This window comes from Anomaloglossus baeobatrachus, chromosome 4, assembly GCF_048569485.1.
Source record: "Anomaloglossus baeobatrachus isolate aAnoBae1 chromosome 4, aAnoBae1.hap1, whole genome shotgun sequence".
In the NCBI taxonomy this organism is placed as follows: Eukaryota; Metazoa; Chordata; class Amphibia; order Anura; family Aromobatidae; genus Anomaloglossus; species Anomaloglossus baeobatrachus.
Genome location: NC_134356.1, coordinates 631,120,476 through 631,143,040, shown reverse-complemented (window position 1 = coordinate 631,143,040; position 22,565 = coordinate 631,120,476). Strand labels below are relative to the sequence as shown.

General features: G+C 44.9%; 1 protein-coding gene across 1 annotated transcript in view; it reads right to left on the bottom strand.

Annotated features, from left to right (window-relative positions):
- PLEKHA2 (pleckstrin homology domain containing A2) overlaps window positions 1-22,565 on the bottom strand; it is a 119,663-nt gene that overhangs the window by 51,012 nt on the left and 46,086 nt on the right. Inside the window, exons 6-8 of the mRNA XM_075343018.1 lie at window positions 9,903-10,034; window positions 8,951-9,103; window positions 541-609 (exon numbers count right to left, since the gene is read on the bottom strand). Coding sequence (XP_075199133.1) covers window positions 541-609; window positions 8,951-9,103; window positions 9,903-10,034 — 354 coding nt within the window. The remainder of the gene's footprint in view (window positions 1-540; window positions 610-8,950; window positions 9,104-9,902; window positions 10,035-22,565) is intronic.

Sequence of the window (22,565 nt, the reverse complement as noted above, 5' to 3'; positions counted from 1 at the left end):
TCAGGAAAAAGTGCTTTCTTCTGGAAATAGTGCAACTCTTGTCCACAGACGGTGTCTGGTATTACAAGCCAAAACCGAAGAAAACCCCAGTTAAACCTCCGCGGACAGGAAGGGAGATATCAGGGAATTCCTGCCCTGGACCCCGTCCCTGTTTTATATGTGAAGCAACCTGGTGTTACTTGCACATTAAATATTTGGCTAATACATTTTTGATATTTTAACTGGGGTTTTCTTCGGTTTTGGCTTGCAAATACCCCTTTTGTGAATTTTTGTTAGGTTTTCGGTCTGGTATTACAACTCAGATCAAGCCTTGATTGAATTTCCCAAGGCCATGAGAAGTTGACCCCATTGGACAATGAAAAAGTCAAAAAGTTGAACTAAGGAGGTAAAGAGAACCCTGGGGGGGTCCAAACATTGACCCTTACGTCCTAGGATTGAGTGTATGGTTATAGGACCAGCACCAGTACAGGGTTATACTGGTATTTGCTACATTACCCAGTCTCTTCTGCATAAGGTTTACTGAGAAGAAGAAGTAATTACCGTTTCACATTTGTAGTAGCTAATATTAAAAGCGTTCAAGACGAAGAATCTTCTCTTCCAGTTTTTCCTCTGTAAAAAAGTAATAAAAAAACACAAATTAACTAAAAATCTATAAAACTATCATTCATTTCAAATTTTAAAATTTAATTTAGTGTATTTCCATAAAATATTACAGGGGTCGGCCTATGACAGACGTTTGTCACTTATTCACAGGATGGAGATCCCACCGCTAGGGTCTATGCCAATCGTTAGAGCCAGGGTCCCCCTGGGAATGGCGCTAAGGTCTATGCCAATCGTAAGCGCTGGGGTCCTGTGTTACCCTTGGAACGATGCTGGGATTGTACATGCGCAAGGTCTATGCCAATCATAAGTGCTTGGATCCTGTGTTACCCTTGGAACGATGCTGGGATTGCGCATGCGCAGGGTCTATGTCAATCATAAGCGTTGGGGTCTCCCTGGGAATGGCACTAGGGTCTATGCCAATCGTAAGAGCCGGGGTCTCCCTGAGAATAGCACTAGGGTCTATGCCAATCATAAGAGCCAGGGTCCCCCTGGGAATGGCGCTAAGGTCTATGCCAATCGTAAGCGCTGGGGTCCTGTGTTACCCTTGGAACAATGCTGGGATTGCACACGCGCAGGGTCTATACCAATCATAATAGCTTGGATCCTGTGTTACCCTTGGAACGATGCTGGGATTGCGCATGCACAGGGTCCATGCCAATCATAAGCGTTGGGGTCTCCCTGGGAATGGCACTAGGGTCTATGCCAATCGTAAGCACCAGGGTCCCCCTGGGAATGGCACTAGGGTCTATGTCAATCGTAAGAGCCAGGGTCCCCCTGGGAATGGCACTAGGGTTTATGCCAATAAAAAGAGCTGGGGTCCCCCTGGGAATGGTGCTAGGGTCTATGCCAATCGTAAGCGCTGGGGTCTTGTGTTCCCCTTGGAATGGTGCTGGGGTTGCGCATGCGCAGTACGGCTTCTGTCACTGTTTATGGGAGTGACTTAGATGTCTGAGTACTGCACTTGTCTATCCATCACATACAGGCTGGATATATAGCGATGGACATTTCAGGAGAGGTGTCAATGTGCCACATAAAGGGCACTGAGCGCTGCCCCTATACATAGTGCAGGATTACCTCTCCGTATAGGTACAGTGCAGTCTCACCTCTAGGTGATACACGTGGCCGCAGATTCATTTTTTCCCGTTGACAGTGCCGGCTTTGTATCTTCTTCAGCCCAATAACCACGAAAAGTAACCACAGGAAAGAAGGCAGGAAGGTCTGACATTAGACGCACCCTTCCAAAAGCCACAACTGACTGATCTCTCACCGTGAAAAGTATTTACACCCTCACACCCCAACTCTGACTCGCCTTACTATGAATCTGTCTGTTGTAATAAATAGTGCTGAGATAACGCTTTGCCGTTGTGTGGTTTCGCTCATCTGGGTCACAACTTTGGTGGAAACTGGCTCACCTTAAAGGAGTTGTCCATCCTAAATTCCAAAATCAGTGTATTTGGCGCCATTTTTCATCTAATGTGCATGAGGGGAATTAAGGGGTACTTTGCACGTTGTGACATCGCTAGCATCGGCTAGCGATGTCCAGCGCGATAGCACCCGCCCCCGTCACACATGTGATATCTTGTGATTGCTGTCGTAGCGAACATTATCGCTACGGCAGCTTCACACGCGCATACCTGCTCGGCGACGTCGCGGTAACCGCCGAACAATCCCTCCTTCAAGGGGGAGGTGCGTTCGGCATCACCGCGACGTCACACAGCGGCCGGCCAATAGAAACGGAGGGGCGGAGATGAGCGGAATGTAAACATCCCGCCCACCTCCTTCCTTCCGCATTGCCGTCGGGACGCAGGTAGGAGATGTTTGTCGTTCCAGCAGCTTCACACACAGCGATGTGTGGTGCCGCTGGAGCGACAAACAACATCGTACCGCTCGCAGTAACGCCATTATGGAAATGAACGACGTGACACAGATCACCGATTTTTGACTGTTTCACGCTCGTTCATCGTCGCTCCTAGGATTTACACATTGCGATGTCGCTACTGGCGCCGGATGTGCGTCACAACAACCGTGACCCCGACGATATTTCGGTAGCGATGTCGCAACGTGCAAAGTACCCCTAAGTCTCGGGCCAGAACCAGATCTTCTCCAGACATTGCCCAGTTATGGGCGGAGTTTAAAGCGGTACAATATTGTCTTGGTTAGTTAATTAGTTAGTTGTGCTAGTGGTCAAAACCATGGATACCTAAGACACTGCAATGCCCTGCACATGAGGTAAGCGACATAGTGAATCAGGAAAGCTATACTACATTTCTAATTGGAGGTATTTGCTAATATTATTACACCTACTATATATTGGGATATGATCTTGGAGATGGGAATACCTCTTTTGACTATTATCACTGCTGATCATAACATGGGCTAAAGGGACAACTGTCATGGTTTTTGCCACCCAGTCCCCACTACATGCCAATAGCTCCAAATATATATCCTGGCAGTTCATCACAAACTGACGGTTGTATAATTTAGGCACTAATAGCAGTGATAATTGGGCATTATGTTATGGCACTATGTGGCGGTATTCTATATGTAGCACATTATTTATGCACAGTATGGCGCTATTACTTGGCAGGAAACATAGTAGGGGTACCTATTCGTTTCTTTCGCAAATCCATATTTATATGCAGAAGCCCCCAATTCTGACATGTGGTCCCTTCTTTTCTGGGTGTCAATGTTCTTAACAATTCTTGTTATTCACAGAGTTGCGATCCACAATAAGATGGCCACAGAGAAGAATTGACGGCCATTCCTACTTGGCTTTCAAGACTAGATTTATATACAGGAAAGAGGGGGCCATATCCCAGGAACAGAGAGAGAAAAATAATGGTAGATTTAGGAGATTAGCGGCATTTACAAAAAAAATTCCATATTTCTGGCAAGTGACAGATCCTCTAAATTTCTCACGGGTTGCGCTGCTGGCTGCTGCCCCCATTTGCAGGTTGCCGCCTGTGACCCATTCTGTCTACAGAACCACGTAGCTCCTCTATATCTGATCTCATGACCGCACGCTCACCTGAGCTTCGGGGCGGTGTCACTGACATACCTGGCCCCTCGCCCTCAGCACCAGACAGAATGAATGGAATATCTCAGCAGCTGTACTCACCCATAGGGTGTCACTAACATTCCAATGTAAATGAGTCCTTTTTTATATTTTAATTACTGTTGTGATCTAATTAGGTCCCAGATGAATCTGTACATCAGCATGTAGTGAAATGGTAAAAAGTAAAGGTCAGCGCCGTGCCATAGAGCCATGACGGCCATGAGAACTCAGAAACTGACACTGATGAGCAAAACACAAGATGCTTATAGGGTATAAATCTCGCAATAGTGGTCTCATGAGGGTGACCCCTGTCTACAGGTCCAATAATGGACCCCCTCCGGACCTCCTCTGCTGTGTTTGAGCTGTTCTTGTCCTGGAGGATTCAACCTGTTACATAGATGTTCATTAATCTGAATATCCTCCATGTAATGCCACATTTTTCCTCTAGTGGTCACTGTAGGAAAAATCCCCGGCTGACCAGGAGCAGGACCTGATCGCCTCTGGTGATGCACTATAGGGGGTGCTTCATGATGACAATTAATATTGATTAGGAACCCCCCCTCTGTTAGCCAGAATAGGGAGCCGCTCTACACGAGAAGTGCCTCTTACTGGTGGACTCAAGCCACCCTTTTAGGGCGTCCAACAATCTAAACAGTTACCGTGTAATACCACATTAATCCTGTAGTGGCCACTGCAGAGAAAGTGCCCGGTATGGGGCAATCAACTGATCGCCTCTGGTGAAGCACTATAGGGGGTGTTTCATGACGACAACCTATGTTGATTAGGAACCCCCCTGGAGCCCCCCTACACAAGCAGTACCTTTAACTGGTGGAATCGATCTACCCTTGTAGGGCGTCCAACAATCTAAACAGTTACCATGTAATACCACATTTATCCTGTAGTGGTCACTGGAGAGAAAATGTCCCATATGGTGTGATCAACTGATCGCCTCTGGTGATGCACTATGAATGGGGTTGTCTGAATAAGACCTTCTGTCTTCTGTATGTCCCTTTAGGACCCTCCCATTCTATCAATAGGAGCAGGGAGCCTTTTTGTATGGGTTATTCTTCAGGCCAACTTGAGTCGTCATCGTATTATAAGGACGTCAATCTGAATGGCCTCCATGTAATTCCACATTTTCCCTCTAGTAGTCACTGTAGGAAAAATAGCTGGCTGACCAGAAACAGGACCTGATCGCCTCTGGTGATGCACTATGAATGGGGTTGTCTGAATAAGACCTTCTATCAATCTGACAATCAGAACTCTTTGTATGGGCTATTCTTCAGGCCATCATATTATAAGGACGTCAATCTGAATGGCTGCCATGTAATTCCACATCTTCCCCTCTAGTGGTCACTGCAGGGAAAATACATTGCTGGCCAGGAGCAGGATATGGAGCAATCGGCTGATGCACTATAGGGGGTGTTTCATGACGATAACCTATGTAGATTAGGAATTGCCCCCTCTGTTAGCCACAATGGGGAGCTGCTCTACACAAAAAGTACCTCTTACTGGAGGAATCGATCTACCCTTGTAGGGCGTCCAACAATCTAAATAGTTACTGTGTAATACCACATTTACCCTGTAGTGGCCACTGCAGAGAAAATGCCCGGTACGGGGAGATCAACTGATCGCCTCGGGTTATCTGAACAAGACCTTCTGACTTTCTACATTTCCATTTAGGAATCAGAACTCTTTGTATGGGCTATTCTTCAGGCTACTCTTATAAGGACGTCAATCTGAATGGTTGCCATGTAATTCCACATTTTCCCTCTAGTGGTCACTGTAGGAAAAATACCTGGCTGATCAAGAGCAGGACCTGATCTCCTCTGGTGATGAGTGCACCATGACGACAACCTATGACGCCAACACGACAGGGGGTGCTTCATGACGACAACCTATGTAGATCTCCCGTGCCTCCCCCATACTCTGGAACGCTCTACCTCAGCACATCAGACTCTTCCCTACCGTGGAAAGCTTCAAGAGGAACCTCAAGATTCATCTCTTCCAACAAGCCTACAACCTACAATAGCCCTCAGTCCAGTAGACCACTGCGCAACCAGCTCTGTCCTCACCTATTGTACCCTCACCCATTCCCTGTAGACTGTGAGCCCTCGCGGGCAGGGTCCTCTCTTCTTCTGTAGACTGTGAGCCCTCGCGAGCAGGGTCCTCTCTCCTCCTGTAGACTGTGAGCCCTCGCGGGCAGGGTCCTCTCTCCTCCTGTAGACTGTGAGCCCTCGCGGGCAGGGTCCTCTCTCCTCCTGTAGACTGTGAGCCCTCGCGGGCAGGGTCCTCTCTCCTCCTATACCAGTCTGTTTTGTACTGTTAATGATTGTTGTACGTATACCCTCTTTCACTTGTAAAGCGCCATGGAATAAATGGCGCTATAATAATAAATAATAATAATAATTAGGAATCTTCCCCTCTGTTATCCAGAATGGGGAGCCGCTCTACACGAGAAGTGTCTCTTAGTGGGGAATCGACCCACCCTGGTACGGCGTCCAGCAATCTGTATGTGTGTGATGTATCTGTGTGCGATTATGTCTTCTCCAGCCTAATAACGCACTGGTAATGGGAGAGAACCAGTCTGTAAGGAATGTGGCCTTTTAAAGGACAACCATTGTTTAACATTCATTAATTTACATTAACGACATTACTGAGCTGATCAATCAACAGGCGTGACACAAGGTGCATAATTCCCAGTCCTTCCCAGCATGCGACTTTCACTGGAATTCAATGTCTGCTTTATGATAATATCAGCGGTAAGATATGACTTATCTGCTGATGTTATCCTGCCTTACAGTGCCAAAATATTACCACCATACAGAGCTAAATAGTACCATATTATACCGCCTTACAGTGCCAAAATATTACCACCATACAGAGCTAAATAGTACCATATTATACCGCCTTACAGTGCCAAAATATTACCACCATACAGAGCTAAATAGTACCATATTATACCGCCTTACAGTGCCAGAATATTACCACCATACAGAGCTAAATAGTACCATATTATACCGCCTTACAGTGCCAAAATATTACCACCATACAGAGCTAAATAGTACCATATTATACCGCCTTACAGTGCCAAAATATTACCACCATACAGAGCTAAATAGTACCATATTATACCGCCTTACAGTGCCAAAATATTACCACCATACAGAGCTAAATAGTACCATATTATACCGCCTTACAGTGCCAGAATATTACCACCATACAGAGCTAAATAGTACATTATTATACCGCCTTACAGTGCCAGAATATTACCACCATACAGAGCTAAATAGTACATTATTATACCGCCTTACAGTGCCAAAATATTACCACCATACAGAGCTAAATAGTACATTATTATACCGCCTTACAGTGCCAAAATATTACCACCATACAGAGCTAAATAGTACCATGTTATACCGCCTTACAGTGCCAAAATATTACCACCATACAGAGCTAAATAGTACCATATTATACCGCCTTACAGTGCCAAAATATTACCACCATACAGAGCTAAATAGTACCATATTATACCGCCTTACAGTGCTAATATAATACCACCATACAGAGCTAAATAGTACCTTATTATACCGCCTTACAGTGCCAAAATAATACCACCGTACAGAGCAAAATAGTACCATATTATACCGCCTTACAGTGCCAAAATAATACCACCATACAGAGCTATATAGTACCATATTAACCCGCCTTACAGTGCCAAAATAATACCACCATACAGAGCTATATAGTACCATATTAACCCGCCTTACAGTGTCAAAATAATACCACCATACAGAGCTATATAGTATCATAATAACCCACCTTACAGTGCCAATATAATACCACCATACAGAGCTACATAGTACCATATTATATTGCCTTACAGTGCCAAAATAATACCACCATACAGAGCTACATAGTACTATATTATATTGCCTTACAGTGCCAATATAATACCACCATACAGAGCTACATAGTACCTTATTATATCGCCTTACAGTGCCAAAATCATACCACCGTACAGAGCTACATAGTACTATACTATATTGCCTTATAGTGCCAAAATAATACCACCATACAGAGCTACATAATACTATATTATTCTTCCTTACAGTGCCAAAATAATACCACTATACAGAGCTACATAATACAATATTATTCTTCCTTACAGTGCCAAATAATATTGCCATGCAAAGCCAAATAGTACAATGTTATGCTGCCTTAAAAAAAACAACATCATACCGCCATGCACAGCTAAATAACACCCTGTTATGTCTTATAGTAAGAAATAATACCGTCATGCACAGCTAAATAGCACCCCATTATAGTGCCTTACAGTGCCAAAATAATACTGCCACGCATAGCTTAATAGTATCATGTTATATGGCCTTACAATGCCAAAATTATACTGCCATGCACAGCTAAGTAGCAGTCTGTTTACGGCCCTACAGCGACAAAATAATACTACCATAAGGAGCTAAATAGTACCATATTATACCTCCTAAAGTGCACAAATAACATCACCATACAGAGCTGAATAGTACATTATACCACCTTAGTGTTCCAAAATAATAGCACCATACAAAATAGTACTATATTACACTGCCATGCAGGTCCAAAAATAATGCCACCATACAGAGCTTAATAGTACCATTTTATTCTTCCCTGTAGTGCAAAAATATTATCACCATAAGGAGAAAAAGCGCACCATACTGCCTTACACTGCTAAAGTAATGCTGTCATACAGCGCTAAATAGCAGTATTGTACAGCGCTCCCATAAATCTGGAATACCATGCAAAAAACAGTAAAGTGTCCAGGGCAAAATTAAAGTGATAAGTGGCAAAAAAATACCACCATATATTGATGTTATAAATAACTAAACCATTCAATAACAGTCCTTAAATTTCAGTTTTGTAATGCTCCCATACAGTCCTAGGTAGTAATATCGCAATACACTGCCTACAGAACATAGCAAACTAACAATTCCCTGCTGTATTTCCAAAATATGACAATGGCGGCTGATCTGCTGAAATTTAGATCCATGTTTTAACCTCCATTGAAACTGGAATCCATAGTAAGTTTCACCGACTCATTACATAATACTGCCATATGGTGCATATACATAATGCAACAACACAGAGGGAAAATACCAGTGCCATATATAATACTGCAATGCAGTGCAAAGACAGTGCTGCAGGCCCATAGTGTAGGTGGGAAATACGCTGTCTGGAGGGAGTAGGATGTACAGTATGTGGTGCCATGCACATAACGCCGCCATCAGATGTCCTTACCATGTGTCCTTGCTTGACACAATATCCACTCTTCAAAACACAGATGGAAGATGGCGGTTTATAAGTGAGCTGAGGCATGAGGCTGTGACTGCGGCGGAGCGAGGGGTGGGAGGACACTTCGTGATGGATGACCTCGGGGCATTCGCTTCCATTCTAAAAGAACAAAGAATAGTAATGAGAATCCAGGCTAATACAGAGAAAAGCCGCCATTGTGAAACACAAGACTCCGTGAGTCCTCGGGACCCCTCTTTAGTAGAGAGAGCCATGGAAGGAGCAGCTCCTCGTGGGCTGGACTTGGAGGAACTCTAGAAAGAAGGACCCGGCTTTCCAGGATAGCAGATTACAGACTAAAGTCCGCTTTACACACTGTGATATCGGTCCCGATATCGCTAGTGTGGGTACCCGCCCCCATCTGTTGTGCGACACGGGCAAATTGCTGCCCGTGCCGCACAACATCGTCCAGACCCATCACACTACTTACCTGCCCGGCAACATTGCTGTGACCGGCGAACCGCCTCCTTTCTGAGGGGGCGGTCCGTGCGGCGTCACAGCGACGTCACAGCTGCATCACTGAACCGCCGCCCAATAGAAGCGGAGGGGCGGAGATGAGCGGGACGTAACATCCCGCCCACCTCCTTCCTTCCGCATAGTGGCCGGGAGGCAGGTAAGGAGAGCTTCCTAGTTCCTGCGGCGTCACACGGAGCGATGTGTGCTGCCGCAGGAATGAGGAACAACCTCGTTACTGCTGCAGGAACGATTTTTGAGAATGGACCCCCATGTCACCGATGAGCGATTTTGCACGTTTCTGCGACGATGCAAAATCGCTCATAGGTGTCACACGCAACGGCATCGCTAATGCAGCCGGATGTGCGTCACAAATTCCGTGACCACAACGAGTTTGCATTAGCGATGTCGTAGCGTGTAAAGCCCGCTTAAAGGAGTAAAAAGTCACCTGGCTGATGGGAGTCTGCACCACCACTCCACCAACGATCTTGGTCTCGTATGCGGTTTGTGCCTTTTTCTCCTGGGATCCAGATCCAGTGGATCCTATTTCAGATGTCTGAGCCGATCCTGGTCTTGGTACCTGTTGAAGAACAACTTAGATGAAGGTGGCAATAAAAAAAGAAAAGACATTGACTACCTGATAAGGTGGCCCGATATGTGTCCGGTCGGGTCATTACTTCTCGTCAAAACATTTTATAGGAAATTTGCCTAATAATGAAACATGGGGTGCGAGGTGTGGGACAATTTCAGAGGAAGGAAACTTTTTGCTAGGGTTTAAGTCACCGGCATACCCTCTTCGTTTTTGAAGATGATGCAGGAAAACGGCAGCGGTGTTTTCCCCAAAGCATCTTCTTCATCGTCTTTTTGTAAAATAGTGGCACCTTCCAAGCAAGAGCCGCCTGAAGAATGAACCGGTCACTTCTATTAGTCGATTCATGAATTTCCAAGCCTGAGGCGGTTGATAGAAGCTCCAAAAAGACAGAACGTATACACAGCAAATCAATCTGACATCGCTGTGTATGTTTATTCTTTTTAATGTTTATGAAGAGTTTTTTCAGGCAGAATCCACCTGAAAAAGACGCAATGTTTCAAGCGGAATCGCCTGAAATATACACTGTATTCCATGAGGAATTCACCTGAAAAAAATGCCATGTTGCACGTGAAATTATCCTGAAAAAGAAGCTGTGTTCCAAGCAAAACCGCCTGGAAAAGACATTGTATTCCAAGCGGAATTCACCTGAAAAAAAAAGATGTGTTCAAACTAGAATCCGCCTGAAAAAGACATTTTATTCCAAGCGGAACCGCCCAAAAAAGACGCTATATTCCAAGTAGAATCGCTTGAGAAAGACATTGGATTCCATGAGGAACACACCTGAAAAAAATGCTGCGCTCCACGTGAAATCTGCCTGAAAAAGACGATGTCTTCCAAGTGGAACCACATAAAAAACACAGTTTTCCACGAGGAATTCACCTGACAAAAATGCCATAATGTATGTGAAATCCACCTGAAAAAGACATTGTGCTCCAAGTGGAATTCACCTGAAAAAGACGTTGTGTTCCAAGTAGAATCTGCCTGAGAAAGACATTGGATTCCACGAGGAACACGCCTGAAAAAGATGCTGTGCTCCACGTGAAATCTGCATGAAAAAGATGCTGTGCTCCACGTGAAATCTGCCTGAAAAAGATGCTGTGCTCCACGTGAAATCTGCATGAAAAAGACAATGTCTTAGAGTGACACCACATAAATAACACACTGTATTCCACAAGGAATTCACCTGCCAAAAATGCCATGATGTATGTGAAATCCACCTGAAAAAGAGATTGTGCTCCAAGTGGAATTCACCTGAAAAAGACATTGTGTTCCAAGTAGAATCTGCCCGAGAAAGACATTGGATTCCAGGAGGAACATGCCTGAAAAAGACGAAGTGTTGCACGTGAAATCTGCCTGAAAAAGATACCATGTTCCAAGCAGTACCACCTGAAAAAGACGCTGTATTGCAGGCAGAATCCACCTGAAAAAGACAGTTTTCTAGAGGAATCTGCCGGAAAAATACGCCATGTTCTAAGCAGAATCCACCTTAAAACACGTCATGCTCCGCATGGAAATCTCCTGAAGAAGATGTCATGTTCCAATCAAAAACCATATGAAAAAAATGTTGTGCTCCAAGTGTAACCCACATGAACAAGACGTTTTCCAAGCGGAACCCGCCTGACAAAGCCACTCGGTGCACATACCCTAATCATCTAGGACATCCTTTGAGGTTTCTCCTAAGTACGGTGGGAACCACAGAAGCAAATTAAAACTATCCAGCACTAGATTGTCTTCTATAGCAGTATTACTTGGGAATTAAATTGTAGTACTATGTGGAATCTATATAGAAGTACCATGTTGGCTTTTTTTTTAGAGGTCAAACATGATCAGCTTTTGGTCTCATTTTATTCCTGTTGCTCCTTCTAAGTATTCTGATTTTTTTATTGTTTACTTACCTATTTTTTTTTATTAAATTTTGTAATCCACCATATGGGCCTTTTTATTTGGTGGTAATTTTAATACTCTTTACAAGGGGATGTGGCTCAAAGGGTAATAATTAGGGATGATCGAATATCACAAATATTCGGCTTCGCGAATATTCGACGAATAGGTCGCCGCTATGCGAATATTCGATGCGCAATGTAAGTTTATGAGAAACCCGAATAGTTGCTATTCGGCAACTATTCGGGTTTCCCATAGACTTACATTGCGCATCGAATATTCGCAAATAAAATAAAATAAAAATAAAATATAAATAAAATAAAATAAAAATAAATAAAATAAATAATAAATAAATAAAATAATATATAAAGAAATAATAATAATATAATAATAATAATAATAATATATATAAATATAAATAAATAAAATAAAATATAAATAAAATAAATAATAAATAAAATAATATATAAATAAATAATAAATAATATAATAATAATATATATAAATAATAAATAAAATAAAATAAAATATAAATAAAATAAATAAAAATAAAAAATAAAATAAAAAAATAAATAAATACAATAAATAAATAAAAATAAAATAAATAATAAAAAATAAATAAAAATAAATAAATAAAGATTTATTTATTTTATTTTATTTATTTTTTAAGAAAGTATTGTCCTGCATATTATTTGGATTCGATTATGTGGACTGTATATCGGTATTATCTTGCCATTACCTATATAGTGGTATAAATAGAGCTTAAATTATGGAGGAAAAATTCTAAAATGGAAAGTATGGGACCACCACTTTACCCTATCCAAAGGGCAACACCACCAAATTCTTTCCAGTTGGGCTACAAGAGAATCCTGCATGTGGGTAGTCCTAGTCTAATCTGATGGAGGTGACCACACATCGCTATTCTCTCTATAGGATCCGCTTGTAGCATTGTGCAGAGAAAGACCCTCGGGTGAAAAGTTCCTGTACCGGATCTCGTTTGTTGGAAAGCCAGGAGTGACTTTGCTTTTGGCACAACGACGTGCCTCTACACCGCCATTTAAACAATGAAGCGTTACTCACGTCTATATGGCTCCAGACAGCAGTTACACAATCCTGAACCGCGGCCCACTTCCCACAATATCATTAGCTCTATCAAGTGTAGTGTGGGGGGGGGGCATATGCCCTGCAGCTTGTCTGATTCCTCACATCAAAGCCCCCCGTTATCCCCTTCGCTTTCTCCTGCACATTATTACCAGGTGTACGTGATGCTGACAGCAGACGTTATATCAGAGCACGCAGTATGTGTAATACTGCTGACACTGCTAATATCGGCCTAGTGTGTGTGGCTGAATGAGAAGAAGAGAAGAGGCCGCTGCCAAACACCTATAGCCTAAGCCATATGGTTCCGGGGACAATGTGGGGGACAGCATATATTATTGGACTCATTGAGTCAGGGGCACTGTGGAAGCAGCATTTGGGCAACCTCGTACTGCGCTTGGGGCACTTTAGGGCACTCCATTATGCTGATAAAACCTCTACGGTGGGCAAAATCCTTTCCTAGGGTGCTTTACACGCTGCGACATCGCTAACGATCTCGTTAGCGATGTGACACGCCAGATCGCAGATACGATCTACCGAGATCGCACATAGGTCATTTTATAGCGCCGGTCACATGTGCGATCTCAGCAGATCGCATCTGCGATCTGGCGTGTCACATCGCTAACGAGATTGCTAGCAATGTCGCAGCGTGTAAAGCACCCTTAGGATATCAGTAATCAAGATGGGTTTATGAAGGATTGGTCCTAATCAGCTTCTATGAGGAGGTAAGTTCCAGACTTGGCCAGGGAAGAACACTGGATGTTGTCTATCTGGGTTTTTCAAAGGTGTTTGATACGGTGCCACACAAAAGGTTGGTACATAGAATGAGAATAATGAGACTAGGGGAAAATATGTGTACCTGGGTTAATAACTGGCTCAGTGATAGGAAACAGAGGCTGGTTATTAATGGAACACATGTAAATTGGATCAAAGTTAACAGTGGGGTACTACAGGGGTCAGAATTGGGCCCTCTTCCTGTTAACATAATGGGGGGAATGTGAGAGCATGATATGGTTTTAGGGCAGTGTGGGGGCATCACATAGTATTAGACTGACTGTGGCAGCTACATATTATATCAGGGTCACTGTGGGAGCAGTATTTGAGCAACCTCGTACTGCACTGGGGGCACTGTAGGGGTATTATGCTGATAGAACCTCTATGTTAGGCAAAATCCTTTCCTAACAGATGCTATCCTATATTTCAAGAAGAAATGACCCAGTATCAAAATGATTGGTTCTTTCAAATTAATCTTATCAGCTTCTATGAGGACATAAGTTCCAGACTGAACCAGGTAAACACAGTGAATGTTTTCTATCTGGGTTTTTCAAAAGTATTTGATATGGTGCCACACAAAAGGTTAGTACATAAAATGAGAATAATGGGATTAGGGGAAAATATGTGTTATTGGGTTAATAACTGGCTGAGTGATAGGAAACAGAGGGTGGTTATTGATGGAACAAACTTGGATTGAGTCAAAATTAACAGTGGGGTATCACGGGGTTAGTATTGGGCCTTCTTCTTGTTCACATATTTATTAATGACCTTGTAGAGGGCATACAAAGTAGAATTTCAATATTTGAGAATGATACTAAACTCTGCAAAGTAAAATCAACACTGAGGAGGATTTACTGTTACAGAGGGGTTTATACAAGCTGGATGCTTGGACTGAGAAATGGCAATTGAAGTTTCATATAGATAAATGTAAGGTCATACACTTGAGCAGAAGAAATAAATGTATAATTGTAAATTGTAAAACACTGGGTAAAACTGTCACTGAAAAAGACTTGGGTGTATGGGTGAACGTCAAACTCAACTATAGTGACCAGTGCCAGGCAGTTGTTGCCAGGCTAATAAAATAATGGGATGCATTAAAAAAGGCTGAGACGCTCATGAAGAGAACATAGTTTTGCTTCTATATAAGTCACTAGTGTGGCCATGCATAAAATACTGTGTACAATTTTGGTCACTGGTGTATAAGAAGGAGATAGCTGGACTAGAGCGGGTGCAGAGAAGAGCAACCAAGGTTATTAAGGGAATAGGTGCAATGCAAAACCAAGGCAGGTTATGAAACTTGGGGTTATTCAGCTTGGAAAAATGAAGGCTTATAGGCGATCTTATTACAATGTACAAATATACGAGGTGAGGCAACAGTACAGAGACCTTTCTAATGATCTTATTACACCTAGGTCTGAGATCGGCATCCTCAACGTCAAGAGGTTCAATCATAATCCAAGAGTTAGATTCTTTACAGTAAGAGCAGTGAGACAACAGATTCTTTACAGTAAGAGCAGTGAGACAATGGATTCTTTACAGTAAGAGCAGTGAGACAACGGATTCTTTACAGTAAGAGCAGTGAGACAATGGATTCTTTACAGTAAGAGCAGTGAGACTCTGGAACGCTCTGTCACATGATGTTGTAATGGTTGATTCACTGCTAAAATTCAAGAAAGGCTTGGATGCTTTTCTTGAAAAATATAACATTACAGGTTATGGGAAATAGATTCTGTGATGGGGCGTTGATCCCGGGAATTCATCTTCGGAAGGAATTTTTGATGTGGAGCTATTAGTGTCTGTCCAGTTGGGTTTTGCCTTACTTTGGATCAACATGTTAGGCTATGGGATCATCTCAAAGGACTTGTGTTTACCGTCAACTTTAAAAACTAAGAAACTATGAAACCTCTGTTGCGTCACTGAGACCATCAGGGTGCTACAAAGTTCTGCATCCCCACCAGGATACAGGGCCTACCCCCTTAGGGACCCAGAACCCCAGTGCCGATGCCAACAAAAACCCAGGTAATCCCAGTTTTCCCCAACAATCCCTCATACAATGCTACCAGGCTAGGGTGGGACCATGGATGGCCGCCTAAAGGTGGAGCCACTCCAGTCCACTAGTTGACCAGGTGGGAGGGGCAGACAGTGGAGCGTAGTCAGTGAAAGAGTGAGACAGTGAAGGTGAAGGACGTGACTGAGCAATGTCCTGACTCGGGTTGATGGTGACCTGGTACCCAGGAAAGGTAGTTGCCGATGGAGTACTCTCGGAACTACGCACCGACGGGGTACAGGACCCTAGGACAGGAAAGAGCTTCAAGCTGACCTGTCAACACCTACACAGCAAGGGGACCATCAAGGACTTCGCTGACCCTAAAGAATCCAAAGACTCAGTAGCAAAGAGAGAACTGGGGACAGGACCAGAGACTCCAACCCCACAGGGTTCATGCTACTGTTAGATGGACAAACCACAAACCGGGAACCCCCAGTATTCCATACCACGGGGACCCACTTACCAGAGACTGGTGCAGGGGAAGAAGGTACCAGAGAACCAGATTAGCACTGGGACGACGGGGAAATGGAGGCGAAACCAGCCGGCCTTGGGCAACCAGTTAACACCCGAAAAGTGAGTAAACCAGTTGCACTCAACACCGGTCTGGACTCCTTCTTCCGACGTCCACCGCACCATACACCTGCTGGGGCAATACCCTACTTGCGGAGGGCCCAAGTCATCAGAGCTGCACATTCCATCAGCCCCAGTAGAGACATTCTGCAGCGGCGGCTCCCTACACTTAATCGCAACACCGCAAGTGGCGTCACAAATTCACAAACCCCCTGTAAATATCCCCCATTACAAAAAGGGCCCAGGGCACAGAACCGGGTAACGGCCACCATCGTGACATCCCCAATAGAGACTCTGCCCGGAACCCCATATCACTGGGTGCTACACTTCTATTCATTGATAACTTCTTACACTATAGGTGGAAAGTTTCTGGGTGGTTACATCATGCTGCCAGATTCCACTACGGTATTAGTCAGATGTGATATATTCATATGGGCTTTAGGGCTGGTAAACCGCAGTAAATAACACCGGTGACTGGTGTTTGGCCATTTTATTTTTGGCCTTCACTGAAGCAGAGCATGAACCTGACAAAAACAGCAGCTGGGGTGGGCAGACTGGTGATCACACGCTTATGGGGGCCTTTAGAGGAAATGGTGCTCAATGGAGCGACACGACCTCCATCTCCACCATAAAACCGTTACCCTCAGACTTTTTTCTGACTTCCAGGTGTCTAAACCAGTGAAGATTCGGTGCAACATTTAGATGTTACATAATAGCAATTCCTTCTGAAGTGCTGTGGATTGTAAAGTACACACAGTAAGCCGCGCGCAGGTACGTACATGTCTCGGGCAGGACAATCCACCTCCTAGAGAAGATTAGGGAGTCAGCGCCGCTCCCAACACCTGACACCGCAGCACAATGCAGACCAGGATTTATTGATATCAGGATAATGGAGGCTCATTAGGCGTCTAATAATCCGTATAAACTAATGTATAATAATAACACTGCACAGCGGGAGGAACTCTCGGTTCAGAATCCGGCTTCCTCGTGAGCATCCATCATATATAGAATTGTGCCGCCCCAGCAGCGGATCAAACCGGATCCAAGCTCATCCGAGCGATGATTTGGTGTCAGCTCGTGGCTCAAGGGTCTCCGGACCCGGGGGCTTAGGGGCCACACTCTAAAGTAAAAAGGGATATTTACAGGGGATTTATAGTTCGTGACGCCACCCGTGGTGTGCGGTAACTGGGAGTACCGCCGCTGCCGATGGGAGCACCCGGGGTGATGAAATGGGGCAGCAAGGTGTCGTTATCCTCCATGGGTAGGGGTATGCCCCGGGACTCTAGATGGGGATAGTTGATGCCGTGAAGGGGGAAAAGTCACTCGTGTACTCACTCAGCCAGTAAGCAGACGCTGACAACCGGGTAACCAAGTCTCTGGGTGCCGCTGCCTCTCAAGGGGAGCTCGTCCGGGTCCCGTTCCCTCCGGTGCAGCCCGATGGTCCGTGACCTGCCTCCTGGAGCAAAGTTTAAATTCACCGTAGTGGCCCAGTAGTCTGGAACTTGCCGGGCCCCGTTCCCCACTCTGGCTAAGTGTGGGAGCCTGCTCTCAGGGCTCACGCTTGGGATTTTAGTGGGCTGCGTATATGGAAGGCCCTATCCCCCTTGTTGCGCTAGTGCCCCGATTCTGGAGCTAGTGGGAATAGTCCATGATGGCTCCGTTTTCCACAGGTTGATTGCCGGGTTGCCTGAAGCTTCTCCCTGACCTAGGGTCCGTGTACCCCGTCGTGCCTTCGATCCTGGACCGGTGATAGGCCCAGGCTGCTGACCGTTCTCTTTAACAGGTCCAGCCACCTTGCGTCAATCCCCTGCGACCGGGGATCCGACTCCTCTAGGTCCAGACCACCGTCTGCAACCTAGGTAGCTTCTCCTGGCAGCAACTACTCCCTGCTTCCTCTACTTCACTCTCCCTTCACTCTCCTCTACTACACTCCTCACCTTCCCTCCCTGACCCCTAGGTGGGCGACCCTATTCCGCTTAAGCCGCCCACTGGTGTGTCTGGTGGGTGTGGTGCAGAGTGTCTCTAGGATTTGATTTGCTGTTGGGGGCAGCACTGCAAGATGGGGCCCCAGAACCAAGAGGAAGGCAGAATACTGCACTAGAGAGCAAGAGATTGCAGTACCCTGTGACGACCTGATAGTGCAGGGGCGTCACAGAATCCCATGTCCAAAAGCCCTATACAACCCGCAATCCCTTTTTTGTTAAAGGGAATATTTCAGCAGGTTATGCATAATGTAGGGGCAGAGACCCTGATTCCAACGATCGATCCCATACTGGGCTGCTTGATATAGTTTTGATAGAATCCCTGTTTTGTCTGCTATGGATGTAGTAGTGGTTTGATTGGCCACTTCCTGTGTATACTGTCAGCAACCTGCCAATCAGTGGAGGGGGTGGGGTTACACAGACAAACTGGACTGCCTGGCTGGTGACACCTAGTCCTGCAGTGATAATCTCCTGCTGATAAAATACCGATTGTATTGAAACTTCACCAAGCTGGTTTCAGCAGATTATTACCATGCATGATGTAGGGACAGAGACCCTGATTCCAGCGATTTATCCCATACTGGGCTGCTTGACATAGTTTTGATAGAATCCCTGTTTTCACTGCTGTAGATGTAGCAGTGGTCAGATTGGCAACTTCCTGTGTATATTGTCAACAACCTACCAATCAGTGGAGGGGACGGGGTTACGCAGAATAGCTGGACTACTTGTCAGGTGACACCTAGTCCTGCAGTGATAATCTCCTGCTGATAAAATACAAATTGTATTGAAACTATAGCAAGCTGCTGAGCAAGGGACACGCACCTGTAATCAGGGTCTCTCTAAATGATGCTGCTCTCGGATTAAATCACAAAAACCTGCTGACAGATTTCCTTTATTGGAATTTTTGAATGGAATAGCAAAAGTCAGTATACTCAACATACACTGCCTGGCTAAGCTCGAAAACACTCGAAAAGACTATTTTGGCCTCCACTGGGTGAAATGGAGGCTGTGTGCTCATACAGAAAACTGGTAAGTGAAAAACGGCCATAAAATATCCAGAATTCTACTGTATTTAGTAACAGTTTAGTCTCAGTTTAGTTTCTTTGTAGCCCCAAAGAATTATTTCTCATATTTCACATTTTAGAGATAAGAAAGTGGGTCAGATGTGTGCAGAGAACAGACCACACAGACACGGTGTCACGTAACAAGCCACAGCCGGCGGCATACAGCTGTCGAGATGTCAGGCACCCATAGGTGCCATGGTTATAAGTGGCACACAGTAGATGAAGGCTACACTGCCTGTATATGGGCAAAGTAGTCACGGTTCCCCACGGTAATACCATAATATCAGAGAAGGTGACATGACAATAGCAAACTAGTCCACTGACTAATACTTTCTATGCTGAGTGAGGATTTTGGCCAACGTGGTGCCCTTCTTTGGGCAAAAATCTTAAAAGAGACACTGTTAGCAGGTTTTTACTATGGAATCTGCGGGCAACATGACGTAGAGGCTGAGATACTGATGTCAGGGATATGTCACTTATTAGGCTGTGTGCTGTTGTTTCAATACAATGAATGTTTTATCAACAGGAGGTTATCACTGTTGCACTAGTGCATCCTGGTCCGAACACGCCTCCAGCACTGATAAGCAGCTCCATGTCAATATACAATGTACACACACAGCTGCTAATCAGTGGTGTGGGCGAGGTCAACGTCCTGAGCTCTGCTACATGTAAAAACTCTGATTGTGTCACAACTGCTGCACCCAGTAAATTAAGTGATACATCATTGGAATCAGTGTCTCTGCCACTATATTATTATTTATTATTATAGCGCGATTTATTCCATGGCACTTTACAAGTGAAAGAGGGTATACGTACAACAATCATTAACAGTACAAAACAGACTGGTATAGGAGGAGAGAGGACCCTGCCCGCGAGGACTCACAGTCTACAGGTGGAGAGAGGGCCCTGCCCGCGAGGGCTTACAGTCTACAGGTGGAGAGAGGGCCCTGCCCGCGAGGGCTCACAGTCTACAGGTGGAGAGAGGACCCTGCCCGCGAGGGCTCACAGTCTACAGGTGGAGAGAGGGCCCTGCCCGCGAGGGCTTACAGTCTACAGGTGGAGAGAGGGCCCTGCCCGCGAGGGCTCACAGTCTACAGGTGGAGAGAGGACCCTGCCCGCGAGGGCTCACAGTCTACAGGTGGAGAGAGGGCCCTGCCCGCGAGGGCTCACAGTCTACAGGTGGAGAGAGGACCCTGCCCGCGAGGGCTCACAGTCTACAGGTGGAGAGAGGGCCCTGCCCGCGAGGGCTCACAGTCTACAGGTGGAGAGAGGGCCCTGCCCGCGAGGGCTCACAGTCTACAGGTGGAGAGAGGACCCTGCCCCATTTCTCTGATGAGATGTATTACAAGGTTTCTTATTTTCATGTGTACTATTAATTTATGAAAACAAATATTAAAACAACGGTGTCTCGTTAATGGCCGGTATGAACCACTTCTTATTCCTCAGCCCATAATCGTGAACGTGGGTTCTTATGGACACTTAAGCTGGCGAGTGACCCGTGTAAATGGGCGTTTGGGTTTTAGATTTCCCTCCTCTTCTGAGGGATTTTTCACCTAAATGTACCGTCAGAAAAATGTGATTACTACTGCCAATAAGTGAGGGAATAGCACGGTGCCACTGCCTCCAGAGAGGCCGTACTGGGCCCTGCCTTAAAAGGGAGGCCGACAAGACTGGGTTAGCACGGGAATAAAAGGGGGAGCAAGTGATTGGGGTTAGGCAGGGGTTAAAAATATTTAGAGGGGGCGGAAATAGAGGATTTGAATTAGGCATTGTGGGAGTAGTAAGAGGAGGTGGGAACAATAAGGGGTTTATAAGGGCTGGTGTTGTGAATGTCAGTTATGCTTTTGCTGCTGTGAGGCTCCCTCTTGTGGCCAGGAATGGTTTGGACAGAGACCAGGTGTGTTCAGCAATGGGCGTTTCCATTGCTAACTCTCTGCCTATTTATACCCTGGTCTGCTAGCAGGCTATGCCGGATGTCAGTTGTTCTTTGTACACCAGCCTGCTTCATCCTGCTCCAGACCACTTCTACCCCAGATAAGTGCTTGGTTCCTTCTTATATTGTTTTGTTCATTTTGCTCTTATCTGAGTTTGTCTTTTTCTGTGGTTGTTTTCAGTTTATTTGCATGCAGGGATCTTCCCTCTCAGTTGCTTAGCAGGGAAGCTCCCTGCAGCTATGTTTGGAGTATTGCTCCTATAAGTCCATGTTTGTTGCTTCCTGAATTTGTAATGGTTATTGCTTTCTGTTCATTGGTATGACAAGAGCGCCTGGTATAGGACGGAGTTCAGATCTAGTGATCTGAGGGCTTTTTGTACTATCAGGTTGTTGGATTTTTGCAGGGTTTTTCTCTGGCCACCATCAGTCCCTTTCCTGTCCTGTCCTATTTAGTCAGTAGGGCCTCATTTCCCCTGTAACTGAGTCTAATATACCAGTCCCAGTTACAAGGGAAATAAAACGAAAATATAAACATTGAAATGTCTCACCAAGGGCCTTTTATAACCTTACATGGGGAGTGTCTGTACATGCTAGAACCTGCAGATTTATCTAACAAAATCCAGATAAATCCGTGGGTTTTCCGCGGCAAAATCCGCAGGTACGTTGTCCCGTGGGCACAGAACCTAAGGCTACATGCGCACGCTGCATCTTTTTGTGTTCACAAACTGCAGCCAAAACTGCAGCCAAAATGCAGCCAAAACTGCACCTTGTCAGAGAGAGCCAGGAAATGTCACAAAAAACGCATGTAATTTTAGGTGCGTTTTTGGTGCGTTTTCGGTGCGTTTTTCACACCCTGAGTTTTTGTGACAAATGTTGACAAAAACGCAGGAAGAATGAACATGCTGCATTTTATTTGTCACAAACCTTTGACAAATAAAACGCTGACAAATAAACTGCAACGTGCGCATGACAAATCTGACTTTTCATAGACTTTGCTGGGAAGTCAAATGTCAGAAAGTTCTGACAACAAAACTGCAGCCATAAAAGCAGCAAAAAAGCAGGAAAAAAAAGTGTTTGTAGGAGCCAGAACTCTTCATGGTTGCCAGAGGGATCAAATACTTATTTCTCTCTGCAAAATGGAAATAAATTTATATCATTTATACAATGTGA